The sequence below is a fragment of the Taeniopygia guttata genome, chromosome 5, assembly GCF_048771995.1.
Source record: "Taeniopygia guttata chromosome 5, bTaeGut7.mat, whole genome shotgun sequence".
Classification (NCBI taxonomy): Eukaryota; Metazoa; Chordata; class Aves; order Passeriformes; family Estrildidae; genus Taeniopygia; species Taeniopygia guttata.
Genome location: NC_133030.1, coordinates 27,754,831 through 27,777,362, shown reverse-complemented (window position 1 = coordinate 27,777,362; position 22,532 = coordinate 27,754,831). Strand labels below are relative to the sequence as shown.

Below are 22,532 nucleotides of genomic sequence, written 5' to 3'. Positions count from 1 at the left end.
CAGTAATTAAAGGACAGTTGGTTGCCCTACAGGAAAAGCTGAGGGATGGTCTGGTTTTGTTTATTTATACAGTGGAAGGTTTATTTATGGATTGATAAATACAATAGCCAGTCTCACTGTGACAATAAGGCACAACTGTAGGCTACAACTATAGTGTCAGAAGACAGCAACACCTACTTCTATGCAAATCACAAAGCCTACAAGCAATTTTTACTTTTCATTAGCACTGTTACATTCCTATTTTACATGAGGCAGTTATAAAAGTATAATGTTTCTTCCTTATACAGAGTAGAGTTTTTTAATTTACATTTCCTTCTGGAACTGTGCTGCACTAATCAAAACTATGAAGTGAAACATTTTACTTTTGAATTCTTTTATTTAAAACAAATCAAAAATCCTTCAGAGACTTGCATCTTCCAACGAAAGTGACGATTGAAGGAACTTAGAAAGAAGGAAATGCACATTTAACAGTAGTTTTGAGACTGGTAAGTATTTATAGAAACATTAACACATGACAGAGAAGCAGTTATAACACCGATTCTTCAATAAATAAGCTCCCAGGATTTTTTGGTTTTATTGGAAGTATCTCCCAGATTGTGGAATGCTCCAGCTGAACTACACAAAATCATCTATCAGCCTAGCCACAGAAAATTGTTACTATAGAACCTTCAAGGATTCTGATCTCTTCAATATATCAGCATTACATTAATAGTATTAATCATCTTACACTTGCAAAGAGATTTGTATAGAAATACATTCTGAAATATCTGGGATAATATTATCTTTCCCAAACGTATTCTTATGCCAGAGCTTTCTTAAATACAGCTACCAACCTAAACACAAATATAACAGACTAGGACTTTCATACTGGAAAATATAAATAATTACTCATTATGCAAGCCACTATAATTGGGGAAAAATCCTATGCAATCAGTTTCATAATTTCATGTTTCATGACGTTATTACCAGGGAGCAGTTACAGAATTAGAAATCCAGATTTTAGCATGACTGGTTTTCTTGCATTTTGTACTCTAGTAAACAAATTTACACTTTCAGAACAAAACCACCCTGATGAGGGGAGGGATCTTAAACAATCTGGAGACACTTCATGGTCCACCAGCTGTCAAGCCTGCAAGCTATGCAAAGGAAAGAAACAAGTTTCTGCCTCTGCTACTAGAACAGTTCAAGTGACATAGTGCAGATTTCCTATTCCTTTTGAGAATACCTCAGCCTGTCCCCACCTTAGATTCTCCTATTGCCCCTGTGAATTCATTCCACAAAGAACAAAATCTATTCACAGTACTTTAAAGTACTCTTAGCTGTCATCATGCATTTGTGCTAGCTGTACATTGAAGCTATAGAAATTGAGAAGTTCTCAAGTAAAAGGTAGACTTAGAAGCACTGAAGAAACAAGTCTGCATGTAAAGAGCCAAATGGGAAAGGGGCAAAAATATTTTTTAAAAAAAGGCAGCTGTAATGTGGCAAAAGTGAATACTTATTAATGCACCTAGTATTTGAGTAGATGCTTGTCTCTGAAATGTTTCAGAGGGCACTTCTGTGGCATGTTCCTGTTTTTCCATTCTCAGATTCAGAGCTCAGAAGAATCAGTTTGTAGATTAAACAGCAGTGTTTAAGGAGAGACATTTTTACTGAAACAGTAGTGCAGAAGGAGACAAGAGAAAGGGCAAAAAACCCAGGATGGACAGCATTAAAAAAGCTCCTTTTCCAAGTTGTGTGGCAGCCATTTCCCTTTGTTCCTGTTGCACAGGAATGTTCACATCGGTAGAACAAATCAGGGAAGGGTCGGAGATGTATTGTATATGCACCAGTAGCAATGCTCTGGGGTATTGTGCTAAGGAGAAAATGAAGTTCTATTCATTACACAGTTGGAGTAGAAAGGAATAGGCTCTCCATCCATCAGTGAAGGAATCGAATGCTCATTTTCTGCTCTACATCCACCTTCTCCAAAACCTGCAATAAAATTGAGAAACAGCTACTTAAGTTACTGTACATCTCTCCTACAAGGTTTCTTATTCTAGTAGTGGGGAAATGGGCAGGAACATGGGATATCTTCAATTCAGCATGCCAGTCCTTCTTCTAGATGGAGACTGCTGTTTCTCATTGTGGGCTAAGGTCAGTCCAAGGGAAGGAACTTAGCCATCAAAGCCACAAAAAGGCTGTCAATCAAAATGTAACTAATGTGGTTTCAGTCTGCCAACAGCACAGAAAGGCCTGGATTTCCAAAACTAGATTGTGTTTCCTGTGTTCCCAGGAAACACAAGGGAGAATGGAGTAGAGAAAGGGATATAAGCAATCACTAAAGAGCAAAATCAAGACCAGAGCACCACTAATGTAGATCATTGTAAAACTGGGATAGCAAGTTCATTCACTAAATTGCTATTAACACTGAGGCATGAAGACATTACTCTGCTCCAGGCTGTTTCAAGCAGTAGACTTCAGTGCTCCAAGATGAGAGTAATTTATGTTTGAAGAAACCTCTGGAAGTCTTTCAGTCCAATCCCTCAATTCCTAGTTAGAGCAGGACCTGCTAAATCAGGTTGCTCAGCGCTTTGTCCTGGTCAAGCTTTAAATATCTCCAAGGAAGGAATTCCTACATCTTTCAGAAGCTATAACCATCCTCTTAGTAAAAAGTTTTCCTTAGAGCAAACCACGATTTCCCATGTTGCAACTTGTTTCTGTTGCCTTTTGTCATCTCCAAGGTAAGTCTAGTTCCTCTTGTCAATAGTATCCCATTAGGTAGCTGAAATTGTTCTGCTACAGGATAACTTTCTCCACTGACTATCTAAAATGGCTCCCTACTATTACCTATTTTGGACTATCAAAACATGTAATTCAAAGTACCAGAGCTAGGAACCTGAATACCAGTATCAGTTGTGTTGCTAACAGATGAAATCTACATGTGAAAGCTGATCAGTGCTATTACAGCAGAATTAATCTGTTTTAACTGTGCCAGTCAGGTTACTTGTGTAGAAAGAAGCAGTTGCAAAACAGAAAGTGAAAGTTCTTCAGTATATTCAGGGAAGTAGCTTTATTTAAGAGTATAAAGAAACATGTGGACTAACTATTAACACCCTGACAGTATTTAAAAAAACCAAAACATGACTAATAAAGGGATGAAAAAGCTAGCAGAAGGCTTTGCTCAAATGCAGGCACAGCTATTTCAATGACTTCCTCTGTGTTCCCATTTGCATTTGTCTGAATGACTTGCTCATTACTGAGCAGCTTCATTAAGTCATTAAAAACATAGTTTACAAACCTTTACAAATTCTGCAAAGGAGATGGCACTATCTCCATCTTGATCAGCTTCCTGGATTGTCCTGTCAGCAATGCTGCCCAGCTGTTCATCAGAAATATTTACACCAACCATCATCCGTAATACCTGTAGCATACAAAATAACCATCACTGACATAGAAACAGAAGTATTCTTAGTGCTTTCTTTTTATGGGTGCTGTCAAAATAACACCACATAAGATCTTCTGAAGTAATTTTACTGAAGTAATTTCTAGCCAGACTTCTGTTGTCCTTTGTACATTAAGTCTTTCAGGAAATACAGGTATCTTTTGCAGCCACCACTGACAAAGAATCCTGCTTTTTCACTAGGCAGCAGGAAGAGGCAGAAGCAAGAGAAAACTTTTGGAACTAGGAATGAGTAATTTTGTCCAGTGGTTCTACTTTTCCCCCAGTAAACATACCAGCATTTGATTGAATATCTGCTGTTTGAGATGTATGCCTACAGGAATCTTGAAAGTACAGGGTCCAGTGACAACTGCCATTACCCTCCACATTCAGTAAAGCATTTTCTGAGCAGACAGAAGAGGGCAGTTCCAGTCAAAAGCAAACCTTTTTCTTACATCAGGAACCACAAATTGCCATGTGTACTTCCCAGGATTAGTAGCATGTAATTACTCCCAGCACAAGCCTAGTTTCATACATATGCAGAACTGATGAACTTTGATTACCTTTGCTGCAATTTCAAGAAGCTTTATTCTGTACAGAGGATGCACAGAGGATCAGGCAAACAACCTAACTGTCCTTTTGAAATCCTTTTAGAAGCCCCTTTGAAAGTTACGGAAGGTAGTTCTTAAGGGGCTTAGTGTATTTGTTGAATATTTAGGTGTCACTAGCAACAGGATCTGCCTAGCCTACCAAGTAAAAATAAAGTCCCATACCATATGTAAAGCTTTAAGGCAGAGGTAAGCAATGCCACCACATTACTCCTGCAGTTCTTTTGAGAAAACTGTTGCAACTCTCCTCTTCTAAGTGGGTATGAAGTCAGAGAGAACATCATGATTGAGTCATTCAAAGCAGCCCTTTACTATTTACCTGGAGGAGCTCATCCCTGGAAATTTTGTCATCTTTATCTAGATCATATAATCGAAAAGCAACTACAGGGAAGAAAGAAAGAAAGAAAGAAGGAGCCGTTACATTCAAGTGCCATTATTTTTCTTCATAACAATAGATTTACCTAAAAGAAAAACAACAAAACTAAGTACTTGTAAATTATTTTAAGAGAATTAGCTTAGAATTTTAATTCACCACAAAACTCATGCTCAGTTCAATAAAATATTGTTACCACACACAGGAATAGCATTTTTGCCAATAATGGAAAAATTTCATGTTCACAAGCACTCTGCTTGCAGGGTATTTCCTAAAAACCTCAAGTCACGGAAGAATAATTATCACTAAGATACATTCAGACCTTCAAATTTCAGAGCCAACCATTTTTACATTATCATTCATTCTCTTTGACTATATTCAGGATGAGATACAACAGAAATTTTAAGAGCTCTGAGGACTGTTGCCAACTTTGATTAGCAAGAAAGAGCATTCTGCTCATATACTGTAGGCAGACATCCAAATACTTAAGAAAGTACTCAGCTGAAGGCAGGGAATAAAAGCAGAATTATATGGAAGAACTGGAGAAATAAGCCTAAAAGCTCATTCATGTATGAATGAGGGATGTGGCTTCTAAATCTGAAATAATTTTGAATACAAACCATTTTGAAACACTTCTGTTATATGACATTTTGCAAAGTATATATATTAGTCAAGAGTCAACTAATTCCATCAAATTCTAATATAACAATGGCTCAGTTATTGACATTCTGAACAGATAAGGTTCCAAGTAAGCTTTTTAAAAGATCAGGCATTAGAAGAGATCAATACACAGGAAATACCTGTGCAGGAGATCCCTTCCTCCATTCCTAAGAGGAGAAAAAAACCCCAACCCAACCAAAAAGATGGAAAACTAATTGATTCTATAGGAAGGTTCATATTTCTTACAGTGGAGCTTGTTACTTCTGCTGTTCAGCGGTTCTGGTCCATTCTGGTCTTTGCTCTTTTCATTATCTTCTATGGGTCGGAAGTGGGCTAGTGTCCTCATGAATCCACGGAAATTCACCTGGTCCTCTCTGTGTAAGCATTTCAGCAGCTCAGTTTTTGGCATAGCTTATACAAGCTCTTCATTTCAGTAAAGAACACTATTAATATCCAAAGCTCCAAGACCATATGAACTCTTTCATTCCCACCTCCCCAGGGTTTGGCTGTCTATGCTGCTGCACGCTGGGATCGTGCTGTTACGAAGTATGATGTGTAAAAAAGCAGAAGCTGTGAGAAATCTTACTGAGGACTCCCCTTCCTTGACCTGCAAGATCTGTTTAAGCTGAAACCCTTAACCCATGCCTGAGCTATGCTGCAGCTATGCCGGAATGCAGCAATGTATCTTGCTGATCTGGACCCCTGGATTGACTTGATACTAGTTTCAGCACTGTCAAGCACTGGACTGTTGGTTGACCTGACTGCAGTCACTGGGCCTACTCTGCTTTTTGTGCTCAGGTGTGTGCCCCTCTTCAGCCAGTACATCACCCCTTCCAGCTTCGCTGTCACCCTTGGCCCCTGCCTGTGGGGCTGTCATTGCTCACTGCTTTCTGACAAAGAGTTCTCTAGTTTCTGTGGGAACCAGCTATGTAAGTACTTCCCAAGATGCCTGCTTTCTATTCAGTAAACCCTGCCTCGTTTCAGCTGATATTATGACTTGATTAGACAATCCAACCTTCATCAATCCGTAACAGCAACTGTGTTCAAGAGATTCCATAGAACAATCCAAAGGGGTATAATGAAGAGAGACAATACTGAAAATTTGATCATCTCTTTGGATTTGTGTTAGAAGTGTCATAAACTATATCTTAAATGTAATAAAAACCTAAAATCAAGCAACCAAAGAAGCCAATCTAATAACAATGGTACACTTACTATATCAGATATAGTAAGACCAAATTAGTTGATTGTAATGCTACTTAACACAGAATAGTGTTGATACAAGTTTGCTTTAAGAACCAAAGTCTATACACAGCTGGGAATTTCTTCGTAAGTGTTCAGTAGTTTAGGAAGAAGAGTGGAAAACTGTGGCAGAAGCCTGAGCTTGTCAATAAATAAAGCAAAAAAAGTCTTGTAAAGCCGTAAAGTATTTCTCCTTAAGAGAATTAAAATATGCTGAGGAAATTATGTACCCACACATACTGCATGGCAAGTTTGAAGTGTTTAGTTACTAGTTAATTCAAATTCTGTGCTTTAATTATCAGCATTTCACTCCTATAAAAACTTCTGACGAACTTCTGCTCATAAATTCAGTTTGTTGAAACTCACCCTTCTGGAAAGAAGGCGTTGATAATTCTGTCTCCGAGTGGATTGATGGCAAGCTCTGGAATCCGCTGGAAGTCTTCACGGCTAAGGAAAGCAAGAACACAACCAGTCAGCATAAAGCTGAAGTCAGATAAAAAGTTGCTTAAAAAAAATTCACAGTAAAACATCAGTGGAATCCTATTTCTGCAGCAAGACATTTAGTGATTTTGAAAATGCAACTTTTTAAATCATGTTTTCTTTATGACTAATGACACAAAATAAAGCAAAAAACAATGTCAAATCTGTATGGCATTACAAACTAGCAGTGCTCATTTATCATGTTAATAACACTTCTCAGACAATAACATAACTTGTGCTAGAAACCGTACTGTAATGATGCCAACTAGTTTGCAATGTAAGAAAAGGAAAGCTTCTGAAGTTGTTTTGAAAGAAATTACGGCTCCAAGATGAAAATATTCATTGGGGTTTTTAAATAATTATTTTGGTACTTAATAATATGAGTTGTCATTACTTTTCCAGACTGCCTCATTTCAGATTCTGGAAGAATACCATACTTCTCCAAGCATACTATAGGTCATTAGTATGTTCCAATAGATTTTTTTTGTTTGTTTCTGCAATAAATCTGTATCTTATTAAAAACGCCAAATTTCAGATTATTTTAGCTTCAACCAAGCAGTATTCCTATTTTAAACTGGCAATTTTACACTTTACAGGCACCTGTACACCAGATATAATTTCACTAGTACAGGCAAATACTCACTGCTCTTGCCAGCCATTCTCTTTTCTGATCATGATTATATGTACACAATACAATATAAACACAGCTATGCTTACATTGTTATTCTTCTGATCTGAAAGACATCACGAGCTGTACTGCATACATAATTTAGAACAGTATGACATGAACACAGGCTTCATTCTCCTATTAGAATTGCACTAGTATTTTCTCTTTTCTTTCAATCTAACAGACTGTCAGTGACAGCGAAATGGGTAATTTTGATGTGACCAAGGCAAACACACCATATGTGTCTTAGTGAGCAGGTTTGGTTGGTTTGTTTTTCCTTACAACAGAACACAGCAAATTACCAGTCAGTTCAAGATGTACTTCATAATCATCTAGATTTTGAATTGCAAACAACAAAAGAGTTAAGCTGTAAAAAAATCCCACCCTATTCTGTCTGGATGTGTAACTTGACATTTCCTGCCCAATCTCCAGAAACATTAGCAGTTCCCTTCAAGTCAAATGCAGTCCTGCTGGTTTTGAACTTGGGGTCAAAGTCTCAAACTTGATGACTGAATGTTTGCAACTTTTCAAAACTATGCTCGCTAACTAAACTGGCAACAAGGTCTGACTCATTACATATTAAACCAAAAAACTGGCTTACTAAAGTAAACACAACCAAATTTTGAGATTATTTAAATATAAAAGCCTTTTATAATGCTGTGATATTAAAGAGTAAAAAATAAATTGGCTGACTTTATCACCAGTCTAGCTTGGGAAAGGCAGAGAAACAAGATGTTCTAGTTTTAAATGTATTCTGAAGTACTTTTTGCACCCAGTCACCACCACAGCACTGTTAAGAGTCCTAATTACAGTGCATCTGTTAGAACATGGTTAAACTGTCTGATCTTCTAACAGAGTGACCTGACCATATTTTTAAGTTATCCCAGCAAACTTCTGCTCTGACCAGGTCCCGTATTATTTTTAATAAGCAAAGTTAACATCTGTTTAGCATGATCAACTTGTTAGCAGACCCTTCAGGACTGCTGCATTTTAAGCTATTGCTGAAGGGCAAAGTATGCATTAGTGATTTAAGCAGGAGATGCAGTGATGTGGAAAGCCTGTGTCCTAATAACAATATTTTACAGCAGAACTTCAATGTCAATGCTAACTTTATAACCTAAAAGCAGCACCTGCCCTGTCTTCCATGTAGAGCAAAGTCTAATGCTTAAGAATTTTTTACTTGCATATCATGACTTCCTAGTATTCAGCTTGGGTAGACACTTGGCATTTCAACCTCCAGTGATTCTGTTTTCTAACAGGAGATTAACAATTAACCACAAATAATTCCCTGGTTTCAAATCTATTTGTCCTGTCATTATCAGGGCTGCAGTAGAGCACTTTTGCTTATTAAGAGCACATTACTGAGTGAGTGTTATAACTGAAATAGCTGCAACAGCCATAAAAGCAAATGCATGTGAGGTAAGTTATTCTCCACTCTATAAAGCTAAGCTTTCCTGCAGTCATTAGGGACCAACTTCACCTGGCTGAAGCTGGTGCTTACATGAAATTTAATACCCTCTACTTCTTATGTGTTCATGGGCAACAAGGCTCTTCTAAGGTATCTTTATATGAACCTGGCTCTTGTGAAATCTTTGCTTAAATGCAACAGGCAAAGCAACCTTTAATTGCATGTGAACATTATGCAGGCCAACCATTTAATACATACTCCAGTGTATTCACAATTAGATGTAATTTGCAGCGAAGAATTTCTAGATTCTAAGGAAGACAAGTGTTCCTAAGCTGAGTATTCCCCCCAAGGCACAAAGCAGATCCTTAATGTAAAGGTGGTTCTGCCTTATCCCAAAGACTGCAAGAAGCTTACAAGACCCGTTTTTTCCTTCCATTTCTGGTTGTTCATTCTTCTGTTACTTCTAGATGTTAGCAAAAACACCAGGGATGAGGAGGGGTATCTAGAGCCGAGGGACAGGAAATAATGGAAACGAAAAAAACCCCATATATATGCGCATCAGAACTGGTAGAAGAAAGATGCCCAGAGGATACAGATAACAAGAAAATACTTGAAGAGGGGAAATAATTAAAAGCAATAAGGTGTATCATGCAAGTTGGTCAAAAATATTTAAGAGCTTACTACTGGAGAGGTTCAATTTCCCCATTCCCTTGCTAACATCAGCTTTGTCATTCATTTAACCTTTTGATGATCTAATGAATGTATCGCCCATAAAAAACTCCCTACCTTCCCCCTCTTCAGTTAGCTTTCTGTTGAATTCACAACTTGAGGCAGTTCAAAAACTTCAAAAAATCTAAGAGCACCACAGCTGACAATGAGGTGCTGGAAGCCTGGAGAAGTTATGGGGAAAGAATACCAATATTGCCCCCCACCCCCTTCAGGATCGTGTCATCCATCTCATCTAACTCTATCCTTACGCATGCTCTACACAAATGTTAAAAGTTGCTTAACTATCACAGCACTAATTGGTTCATAAACGTAAGGCCAAGGAGTACGCAAAAAGGTGATAATTAGATGAGCAATAAGGAAGGAAAGAAAAAGGCGGCATGCATAAGTGTGGTTGAAGATGCAAGTATAGACTATTCTTGTACCCTGTCTTTTCCAATCCAAACCCATATCCTTCCTGTCTTTCCTATTTTAGATAAAGCTAAAAATGCTTTGCATTTTCTTGAGCAAAAGTAAAGAATTCCACATTCAGAGAGCTAGCTTTTACGTTTTGCAATCTTGCAGTACCCGTTTGAACTAATAAGAACAAGCCTGACATCTTTCCAGACCCAGATGGTTCAGTCAGCTGACAAAGACTGACAGATGGCCTGGCTGGCTCATGTTACCCTTCTCTCAGGATCACAGGCTTTCTGAAGTTCTCCAGAAGACACGTGTGAACAGCTTTCATAAACATGAGATATGCATAAACAGCTCAGTGTGTCTACCCTCTGTAGCTACCAGCTTTCAGAACATTCTTCCATGCTTACCAGGCTATACCAATTACTGTACATTAAAAACCACTTCTAAAGTGCTTAAATTGCCTTTTCCCCAGTGCCCAAGAAACTATTGTTAAGTGGGAGGTTCCATACAAAAGTTACATGCAAAGATTGCAGTTTACAAAAGTACCTCCTTTTATAGCTCTATACATGTCTGTCTAGAGCTACTTACTCATAGATAAACTTTGGAACAAAGGTATTCTTGTGTGGTGTACACTACAGTACCAGCCCAGCAGGGAGACTCACTAAGCAATCACATATTTACCCTGTTCATGCTACACTATTTCCTCATATTGGAAATCAGCACGTAAGGAAACATGCACTCTTTTCCTCCAGCACTATAGTTAGGATGTAGACAGAACAAGTATGTTCCAGATTTCACAATTTAGATGTAGCAATGGACAACCAAGGGTATCAATCTTTTGTTTTGGCAACTCAGTATGTCACAATATTGAAATCAAAAGTGACAAAAGAATTTTCAAGAACAGTTTTGTTCCGCTTTTCCAACATGGTTTTGTTCAGATGGTGGAAGTCAGAGAACTTACTCATTTAGAAAAAGTGAAGCTAAGGAAAAATATAAAATTTTTCTACACTTTTAAAGAAAAGTGAAGGTAAAGTTGACATTTTTACCTTTACATGTAAAAACAGCTATAGTCACTTAGAGAATAAATACGTGAGAGGGGGAAAAAAAGAAGCAAAAACAAAAAACTTTTTGAAGACCAAGCTTTGTCTTTATCAATAACCATCTCTAATATTTCATTTTTGTAACTCTTTGAAAACAAAGTGCCTTGAAATTGCACATAGGTACACTGGATAGAAACATCTGGCTATGAAAGATTTCTGCTTTTGATTGCAGTTCCAGAACTACCAGGATTAATCACCATCTGCCAGATTTTCTGTACAAAGTGTTCTTTACTTCGCCCTTCTTCAGAAGGGTGATACACATTTAAAGCTTTATTTCATGCCATGAAGAACTACCTGACATTTCTTTTCCTAATCATGGTCACATGAGTGATTTTGTCATGTTTGACTTGTAAGTCAAAGGTGTAAGTCATCCTTACGGAAACAATAAATCTTGCTCACAGGAAACAAACAGAAGACATACCCTCTAAACTGGTGGCAGTAAGCAAGTGATAACTTCTTACTTGTCTTAAAGCAGTACGTTCTCTTTGATCTGTATCTCAGAAACCAACACCTGTGACCTTCCAAGCTGTAGTTCTTACTCTCTCAATCTACAGGAAGTAGTTTTCCATTACTTAAACTTAATAGTGTCTGCATTTTGTGGGTACCAGAACAAGTTTAAAATATTGAATGCCACTCAAGTCAGACATGTTTGAGAGTGGGCTATACTTAGGGGCCAAGACTGCAAGTTAAGGGATCATAATATGCACAGTTGCTGGGATTTCCCAAACAACCTCCACTTCCTTTCCTAAGTACCACATGATCATCAACAATGGAAGTCTACCTCCTCCTGATGCATAATACTGTGAAACTAAGCATTGTGCAACAGACATTCATAGCATATTTAATCAATTACTCCTCTTGCATAAACTGAGTACAATCACTTTGACATTTATACAAACCTTATGGATTCAGTAAGAGAATTTAGTGTTGGAGGAGAACATGGAAGAGTTGACGAAGAGAATGTCCTAGGTTCAAATTGTGCTAGACTAATCCAGTAACCATAACCTTTATTCATCCATGAATATTAAACTCACCTATAAAGTTTGAACAGACTGTTAATGTTCTTTTCCAAACAATTTTAAACATAAGGAGTATCAACTTATCCATAGTCTCATCAGTTCATGTCTACATCAGAATTGCCAATGCTACAATTTATATAATGCATTGGTTTTAGTGTCAGAATGGGCTTTTGGAAGTTCCTGCATATCCCATCCCAAGACAATTTTTTACATGCATAATCCATTTAGTCATCCCTTCAGCTATGCAAGTCTAGAAATTTACAGTACAGCCATAGTCCAAATCACTGGAGTCAATCAGCCTCAAAACCTACACAAGGCAAACAGGGAGGGAGAGTATTTTTAACCCAAAATATTCACTCTGTAGTCCTGTTTACCATGCAATTCCACATCTAATTACTTAAATGCTGAGAAGTCAGCAATTTGTTGCACTAGAAGGAACTGCGCATTTCCTTCAGGAAAGGAAACTGCAGTGAGCCTGAAGTACTGCCAAGGCCCATGTATCTTACACTTGCCACTTTGATCTTTTAAGAGGTGATTCCAGCATTACAGTTAGGCTGGTTTATAGGCAGGCCTATAGCTTTTCTGGGTTTATAGTGCATCCTGCAGTCATATTTTACAAGATCACATACAAAACTGCAGGTGATGCATGAATCCCTGAATCTGACTGGCATAGAGCTGCTATGAAAGAAGTTAACTCTGTAAGAGCCAGGTCTCATGTTATGCTACAATAATGTCTCTGTCCCCTTCCTGCTCTCTCCTGCATTCTTCTCCAGCTTTTGTGTGCACTGTGGCTATATGGTGAAACAAAATCCACAAGAGCAGGGAAGGCTACAGAATGACAGCAGGCAGAGATATATTTTCACAGGCCATCATCTCACAGTTTACCTTCTGGTTGAGAATACTCTATTCAGCAGACTTGGTCCATCAAAATGAAAAATGTTTTGCAGATAAAGTTAAAGACTCATCTTTATTTAATTGACTAAGCTGTAAGAAACTAGTTTACTTATGTAGCTTTCAAATTGTAGATAGGAAACAAATATTAAAGATCTTAGAATGTCCTGCACTACCACTTTAAATAACACAATGCTTATTTAGTAACAGTGACTTGGTTCCAGCTCTTTTTTTAATTTTGAGTATACTAATAGATATGGGTGTCCAACAAGAGCTGCAAAGTTACATATAGTAAATGCATTGCAGATCCAAGAACTGTTTAAAGACACTGGATATTAGAAACAAGTAAGTATAGCTATTTTTTCTTATGAAAGTCAGGATAAAAATGACACAACAGAACCATTCTCATATTAAACATTAGAAGAAACATTTAAAGAAAGGTAAGAAATACCCATCTAAAAGCGTTGTTTCACAATTCTGAACATTTTGTTTCACAAATCTGAACTCTCTTCTGTTAACTACTACAAACCTTCAACACTACAGTAAAGATAGTTGGTAGCTAGAGCACCTCAGCTCAACAATTAAACCTTTCAGGTAGACAGGAGATATGAAAGAACTTGTTACAATAGCCTCAGTGATCTATCAATGAGAAAAACACACAGACATCCTGCAACAGCAAGCCACCAATACAGATGTTCCAATGCAAGTACAGCTGAATTACCCACCTAAGAGTGCCATTTTCTCCTTTGTCCAGACTGGTGAAGCGACTGTACAGACGGGTGATTTGACTGTGGGAGACTGAAGAAGAAAAGAAAGAAGATGACAAATTAGCATGTCAATGATTCCTCATAGGAGAAGACCTCATTACACTGAACTGCACAGTTGCCAGAAGCTGTATGCAAAAAAGAATTCACATAGAACCAGTTACATTGAATGCACATGACAAGGAGCATTTAGGGACTTTGTAAGCTATAAATCACAGCTTAATATTCAAGAATCTATAAATTAGCTAATTCTTCAAAAATATAACTTTGTCTTCTATGCATTTCTATTTTTTATCTTTAACAATTTTTCATTATCTGATTACGTAAATGTCAATTAAAAATAAAAATATTTGATTCACAGTTCCACTTTATTTCCTTTAATTCCTTTACAGCTGGAAATAATCTGGACACAGCCTACACTGATGACCTCTGTATCACTCATGACACTAAAGACCCCTGCTATAGTATCTTCCCTTCTCTTTTGCTTATCTCTACTCCCATTGTCTTTTCTCCACCTAAAGACAGAAAGTGAACTCAGTTTTTCTGTCTGGAAAGTGGTCAGAGAGGCTTTAATTTTTATTTTACTTTTCTTCCTTTACAAGACTGCTGAAATCTGAAGAGTTCATAGATAAGAGAATAACCTGACTTGGAAGGGACCCAGAAGGATCATTGGAGTCCAGCTCCTGGCCCTGCACAGCACCATCCCCAAGAATTTCACCATATGCCTGAGAGCATTGTCCAAACATTTCATTAACTCTGTCAGGCTGGTGCTCCCCACTTCCCTGGGGAGCCTGTTCCAGTGCCCATTCACTCTCTGGGTGAAGAACCTTGACCTAATGTCCAACCTAAGCCTTCCCTGTCACAGCTTCATGCTTTTCCCTCAGGTCCTATCACTGCTCACAAGAGAGCAGAGATGAGGAAGGCTCTGTTCCAGAACTTGGAGCCAAAGATAGATTCAATAGTATTTTTTAGATCCTGCATTAAACCAGCAATACTTTGGTGCCCAGCCCTCTGTTAAGATCTCTCTGCCTTCGAGGGAGTCAACAGCTCCTCCTAATTTAGTGACACTGGCAAATGTGTATAGTATGCCTAGTATGCCTTTGAGTCCTGCATCCAAGTTGTTTACAAAGATGTTAAGAGAGAACTATCCCTGAAATGGAGCCCTGCAGAACCCTCTTAATGACTGGTCACTCACCTGATGTTACCCCATTTGCTGTAACCCTTTGCACCCAACCCAGGAGCCAATTGCTCACAAATTAATTTCCAGGCTTCTAGGACATGGAATTACAAATTAAAAACCCTATTTCTAAAGAAATTTGAGAAGGAGTTGGGATACAAAGCAAGCAGAAAGTTATTTCAGACTTTAAATTTGCAGTTTGAAACATAAATTACAAAGGCAATATTAAGTTCAGCATAACTGTGTCAACATTACCAAGGTACTAGAAAACCCAAGATACCAGACAACTAGACCTCTAGTGATGTGAGTGGGATAAACTTATACAGAATAGCAATTCCTTTAACACTGAAAGAACACTTGTCCTGGTTTCAGCTGGGACAAAGTTCATTTTCTTCTTAGTAACTGGTGCACTGCTGTGGTTTCTGGATTTCACAGGAGAATAACAGTGACAACACGCTGTTGTTTTGGCTGTTGCTAAGTAGTGCTTACCCTAAGCCAAGGACTTCTCAGTTTCCCAGGCTCTGCCAGTGAAGAGGAGCACAAAAAGCTGAGAGGGAGCACAGCCAGAACAGCTGCTCTGAACTGGCCAAAGGGATCTTCTGTACCACAGAACATCATGTCCAGCGTATACAATTCTGGAGGGAATTGGCCAGGAGGGGCCAATCACAGTTTGGGGACAAGCTGGGCATTGCTCAACAGAAGGTGAGCAGTTGTACTGTGCTTCTCTTGTCTTTCTTGGGTTTAGTTCTCTTTCATTACAATTAGTATTATCATTGATATTAATACCATTTTTTAAATTATTATTATATTTTACTTGATTTCAATTATCAAACATCTTATCTCAACCCATGGGTTTTACCTCCCCTCTCCCCCAGCTTCTCCCCCCACCCTGACAGGGAGTAGGCAAGCATCTGTGTGGTACTTAGTTGTCAGCTGAGGTTAAACCACAAGGCCCTACAGGAGATCCTGGCTTTTCGGATGAAGTTAATAAACACATGAAATAAGGCTGAATTGAATGTTAATGTTTACTAAGTAAAGGTGTGATTGTCTGCAATGTTAAACTAGGACTTACTGTAATTTTCAGATTTAGTAGTTTAAAAAGCCTTCACCAGGACATGCACAATGCTTCTCTTACTTACTCAAACGTATTTGGGAAGAAGTTGCACAGTAGTGGTTTGATCTGTAACAAGTGAGGCAAATTTCTTTTTTCAGGTTTGTTCTTTCTTTCTCGAGGCTATTTGTTTAGGTTCAACAGTTCTCTCCTTTAGCATGACCTGCTAGCAACTGGGTTTTCAAACACTCTCCCCTCCTCAGCCTTCTTGTCTCCTCAGCAACTTGCATTCTTTGCATAGGATTGGGCAATTTGCTCAGTTTCACCTAAGGCAACTTCTCTACAATCAGACCGGGCAGCTTGCTCACTTTGAAGTTAAGCAACACACAGAAAAAACAAGTAGCAGTACCCTAAAGACTTCAACCTTCTCCATTTCTGATGTAATGTTTTAGATACCATAACAACAACTGATGGTGAAAAAAAGAAGGATGGAGTTAGATCTCCTATTAGAAGCCCCATACTCCCACTCCTCCCTGTAAACAAAGGTGATGAGAATTCTACTCAGCTACCATTCCCAAACTGATGTCAGCATCTACACTTTTGGAACATCTCTGTAACAGCTAGTATGTAAGAAATAGTACATAGCTGTTGACAGGAGAAGTGATATTTTCATTAACGTCACACTAGACAAAAAGCATATCATAGCTCTGTGAAAAAGGAGGATGATTCAGGTTCACCAGTCTTCTGTCGTAATTTCCTTTTGGCTCTCATCCCTCACAAAAGCTGTGTCACTGGACACTTTACAGTGCATTTGTAAGCAAAAATAAAGATTCTCCAGAATACCTAGGAGAATTAAGATCTGCACTTTATGACTGCTTCTTGAAAATCTAAGGTTAAGGCTTAAAATTAGCTGAAACATCATTTTATCTATACTGCTACCCCACTAAGATTCTCCTAAAAATTCTGGGTCAAGACCTCTAAATTAGGAGTTGCTCTCTCTATTTCACTTATGTTAAACCACTGTAAAGTTTTTAGCAATTAGACATTCTTGTCTACAACAGTAGCATAAACTCATATAAAACTATTTGTATGCTTAGAAAAATATATAAATCTCCATTAGAAAAATCTATTATCTGCTACTAAGCAAACATTTTTTTCTCCTAAATTAATGTATAAGCATTAATTTATTATTAATCCTTAGGTACAGGGCTTCAAAGCATGGAAAAAAAGGGTGTGAACCAAATAATTTGAATACTGTTACATTCCAACAGCTTTCCGAAAGCTTGCAAGAGAATACAGACAAGCAACATCTTGGGCCTCTCATATTTTTTTATAGTTGTTACTGAAATATGAAAGCAATTAGGATGACTTCAAGGTGTTTTCATGCTCAGATTTCAAAATGTTTATATGCAAAGCAAACGATTTCCAGATAACATCATGTGAGATTTAGGACTGTTAACTTCAGGCTTCGCACCTGCTGCTGAGAACCTCATGCATTACCTTTGCACGTGACTCTGAACTTATGCGACAAAGTGCTTTTCACTACCACAAAACAAAAACAGAATTTGAATCCAAGCAGATTTCATTCAACAGATTGTGTCATTGCATAGCTTTTCAAAGACTATGCTTCTAGTGCCATAAAAGACACGTTCTTTATGTCTGTTCTGCTGAAGAACACTAACATACAGCTTCTCACTCATGCCAGGATCATTAGCTATTCAGTTTTGTGTTACATGAAATTGAGCAGAAGTTACATAATTCCACAGTTGAACTCAATCAAATTGGTTAAGTGTTCTACTCAGTGCTTCACACCTACCCCAAATGAACTGTAGAAAACAGTTCAAGATGGACTTGTAATGCTGACATATTTTTTTATGTCTATGAAGTCCCTTTCTCAAACTCTTCAGTAGCTGAAGTACCATCAGCATCAAGTTTCCAACAGACCACAGAAGTCTGTTCAGTAACACTACCTTAGCAATCTGCCTGTGACCTTTGATCTAGATAACCAGTGTTTATTTGGGTTTTTTCACCACCCTGTATAAATATTTTCACCTATATGAAGTGTATAACTGTGCTAACAGCTTGGTGGAATTTTCCATCTACCTAGAGAAGCACAAAAAGCAGAGAAAAATCACATTCCTAAACTGCAGTTACAGACTGGGGAGAAGAAAATTATTGATAAAATCAATGAGACACACTGTGATTACTTACAAGCAAGCATGAGTCAGAGAGCAATGGTTGGTTAAAGTGGTATTAATTATAAAATTTACTAGATAAAAACACGGGAAAATGAACAGACATCAGGTCACAAAGCTGAAACCCACCAGTCACAACTTTGCTCATCCTCTGATGATACAAGAAAAGCATTTAGAGGCTAACTAGAGTCAAGTGGATTTATTGCATATAATGCCTATATAGCCATCTTAATGGTATTTATTTAACTATCACGTAAGTAAACATTAAGGAATAAAACACCACAGACAATAAATCAAGTAGTAGCATGAGGAAAAATGTAAAGCCTTCTGGAAAAATATTCCAGATTTGGGGTTTGGATTTTGAAGCATCTTTATAAAAGAGAAGATGCTACCTTTACTCCATGATCTTTGTGATTAAAAAGAAAAAACAATAGAAAGTTATTGCTGGATGAACAGACATTCCTATTTGTTTATCACCACATTTCATGACAGATGGAAAAAGGATCATGGAAACTATATTAACTCACTCAGCCTGCCACTACACTAGTTCCAGTGATGTCTTAATCTTCTACTCCTTTTCTGTAGCCACTCATTTTCCTGACACAAATAAACTAACACTTAAGAAGAATACATGATACCATGTATATTGGAAAGAAAACTGAAGAAAGCATTTTCAAGTAGAAAGAATAGATCAGAAGGTATATTCAGAAGAAAAATTGTCAGCTGGGCATGGCATGTTAACCTGAGAAGTTTCCTGGGGAAACAAACAGCTAAGTGATAACAGTGATGTGATGACCTCTGCTCCCCAGATAGTTAGAAAGGCATCCTCCATTTATTATAATTTAGTGGAACTAAATCATTTATTATCGTTTGCTGGAACTCTCAGGCAATCATTCTATCAGGCAAATTAACAACACTGGAGTTTCACCTTCTCTAAGGTACTTTATGTTTATGCAGAACAACTTGATCAAATACTGTAGGGTAAAGTATCTAAATATTAGAGTCCAGCTTAAATAATGCTCTCCCTGTTGCTGACTAGTACAGGAATTTTCACTTCTTTTTAGTTAATAACACTTATCTCTCGTGAGTTACATTACTTCCTTTACGGTTTAAATGTCACACAGCATTCATTCTGAATATCCTTACGGCAACTTCAGCACTAGCCCATGAAACAAATAACACTTTGGAAAAAAAAATTACTATCCAACGACAGTTTCTTTGGGTTAAAACCTGAGAGAAACTCCAGCACCAGGCATCGAGACGGACAACTCCTCAAAACCCAAGGAGTTTCTCTGACGAATACAATACTGCACACAACAAAAGCGCTGCTTCCCTTCTATCCCACTGGGATCCCGCAGCTGCTACCGGCAGCAGCGGTGGGGGTGAAGCGGGAGGCGCTTCTCAGGCTTCCGCGGGCCTGCCAGCCGTGCCCGGCCCCGGGGCTGCGGGCGGCGGGGAGCGGGCTCTGCCCCGGCGCGATCGCCGCGGCGGCGCGGGGCAGGGCCTGCCCGGCCGAGGGGCTGCGAGCGGCCCCGCGCTACCTCCCGCCCCGCCCCGCCCCGCCGCACTCAGGCCCCGCACTCACAGCCCGTCTCCTTCTTGATCTCCTCGATCTCCTCGTCCCGCAGCAGAGTGGACGCCCGGGAACCCATCGCCGCGGCTGGGCCCGAGGGGAAAGGAAGGGAGGGGCCGGGGGAAGAGTTACGCAGCCGAACAGCAGCGACGGCGGCGCTACAGCCGCCCCGGCACAGGCCCGACCGCGGCCGCCTCTGCTCTGAGGCGGAAGGCGAGCGCGCACCGACTGCCGCGGCCCCGCCCGCCGCCTCCACTCCGCCCGGCCCCGCCCGCCCCTCACACGCCCGGCGGCCGCCCACGGGCCCCGCGCACGCGTGTGGAAAGCTCTGGGAAAGCTCCTGTACGCGGCGGGAGAGTGGCCGCCTCAAGTACCTGCGGTGGTGTTTCCTTCCCAAGTAGCTAGCGGCACCCGGTTTGCGGTCTTGCTTTGTTTTGCAAATCGCAGAATCACAGATATGGGTGAGGTTGGAAGGGACCGAAGTGGGTCAGCTGGTCCAAGCTCCCTGCTCAAGCAGCACTTGGCACAGGATCCCATCCAGATGATTCTTAAGTATCTCCAGTGAGGGAGACTCCACAGCCTCTATGGGCAACCTGTTCCAGTGCATGGTCACCCGCACAATAGAGTTTTTCCTCATGTTTAGGTGGGACATCTGTGCATCCATTTCTGCCCATTGCCTCTTGTCCTGTTGCTTAGCACCACTGAGGAGAGCTTGGCTCCATCCTCTGACACCTTCCCTTCAGCTACTGATAGACATCGAAGAAGTCCACACTCAATCATCTCTTCTCGAGGCCCAGCTCCCTCAGCCTTTGCTCATAAGAGAGAAGCTCCAGTTGACCATTGATCCTCATTGCACTCCACTGGTTGCTGCGGGAGCTCCACTTCTCTCTTGTACTGAGGAGCCAAAAACTGAACACACCACTTCTAATGCAGTCACACCAGGGCTGAGTAGAGGAGCAGAATCAATCCCCTCGATCTGCTGGCAGTGCTCTTCCTAGTGCACAGGACACCATTGGCCTTCTTGGCCATGAGGGCATTGCTGGCTCATAGCATGTTGTCCAACAGGACCCTCAGGTCTTTCTCTGCAGAGCTACTTTCCAGCAGGTCAGTGGTAATGATAAGCTTTTACCCCAAAGAGTGGAACCTGATGTATGTCTCTTATTTTTTTCCCCTCCTTCATGTCAGTGAAGAACTTGGAAACTGGCAGAAGCACTCCAGGATTAACGATAATTTTTGGTCATGGATTAGTCAATGGTGAGGCTTTGCTTATTGCATTTTGGGGCAGGGGGGTCATGCCCACCAATAGTTCAGCATTTTAAATCCTTTTTGGGTCACATCTGAATTATTCAGTTTTATTTTTTCCTCCTAAAATCGGCAGGAATTAGAATGGTGTCTAGATCACACAGCTTTTGTTCCCCAGTTATCTATAAATGAAATAATAATAACATCAGCTCATTTTGGGAAGGTCTTGGGACTGTATTGCATTAAAGCTTACTGGTTAAATAACAATGGTTAATGTCCAATGAGACTGCTAATGAAAGTAACTCCTCCAAAGGTATTCAGCTGAGATAAGAGTGCCCCCTGTTTACATCTTGAAGGCAAGTTCATTGTATGTTGCTGTACATGTGCATGACTTTCCCTTATGGACTGTGCTGGGAAGTTAAAATGTTTAAAGTTCATGTTAATCTGGTCTTACTTTTATTCACACAGGCAAAAGCATCTCTATTAAATGATCTGTTTATCTGAGCCTCCTTCACTAATGGCATAAATATGGAAGTATTAAAGAAAAACATTTCTAATGTATAAAGGTCCTGTGCATTTCTATTGGCATCTGCTTTGTTTCAGGGATAGGAGCAAAGTGTGGAGGGACAACTAGCTAGAAGGCATCTACTGGACTTACCAAGTGATTAACTTCATTCTGCCTTTTTTTATGTACTTGCTTTATTCTATATCTAATAGTCTATAAATGTATTAGCTGTAGTTCAATGCTGACTTTGTTTCTGATGGGATGCTTAAGTCATTAGACTTAACTAGTCTTTAACAAGTGTCCAAACTTGCTTTTCAGCACTAGAATATAAATTGTTTCTGTCATTGAATTAACCAGATTCGGGGAAGGGAACAGCAATGCTTTTTGAGTATATTGAAATACTTCCTTCCTCTCACAGGAGGAGAAGGGATGGGAGGTACGTGTTGGGGGAACCACAACTGACATTGACTATAAATCTCATTTTCAAACTCAGTTGTGCTAAGTTTGTTTTCCTCAGCTCTGAAAAGGTGAACAAGGTGGTGGGTATAAGGCTTCTTCCAAAGAAAAAGGCTCCTCCAAGGTATTGTTTACAATTTTCTCTCTTACATTTTTCTCTCTTTTTTTATTTTTGGTTGGTTGGTTAGTTTAGTGTTGGTTGGTTTTGGTTTTTGTTTCTTATTTACTGGTAGTGTTCCTAGGTAGAAGAATTTCCTTGGTTTGTTTTCTTGTCAGCTTGGTTTCAAGGAAAATTTCCTATGAGCATTTCACCTGTGGTGGAACAGTTCCAGAACAATTGCACGGGGAAGTCAGAGTTATAGAGATGCTCTCAAAACATTTATAAGTGTGTCTTCAGAAAGCTAGTAAAAATATATTTCAAACTCCTGCAGACCCATGCTCCGAGATGCTTCTCACAAGACCACATTTGAATAGTTTATTCAAATATTGTTGGAATCCTGGATGCTGAGAATTTAAAACTTTCTGTACTTAAAGGCACAGACTCACAGGAGAACACTACATTTGACCTGAGGTTGTGG

At 39.3% G+C, this 22,532-nt stretch overlaps 1 protein-coding gene across 1 annotated transcript; it reads right to left on the bottom strand.

Moving 5' to 3' along the window:
* Nucleotides 1-356: 356 nt before the first annotated feature.
* Nucleotides 357-20,019, bottom strand: CHP1 (calcineurin like EF-hand protein 1). Its single transcript, XM_030274318.4, has 7 exons — nt 19,764-20,019; nt 13,717-13,789; nt 6,668-6,748; nt 5,306-5,433; nt 4,346-4,407; nt 3,278-3,400; nt 357-1,971 (listed from the first exon to the last, which is right to left on the bottom strand). The coding sequence occupies exons 1-7, from the start codon at nt 19,828-19,830 to the stop codon at nt 1,918-1,920; spliced, it is 588 nt and encodes a 195-aa protein (XP_030130178.1). The 5' UTR covers nt 19,831-20,019; the 3' UTR covers nt 357-1,917.
* Nucleotides 20,020-22,532: the final 2,513 nt, after the last annotated feature.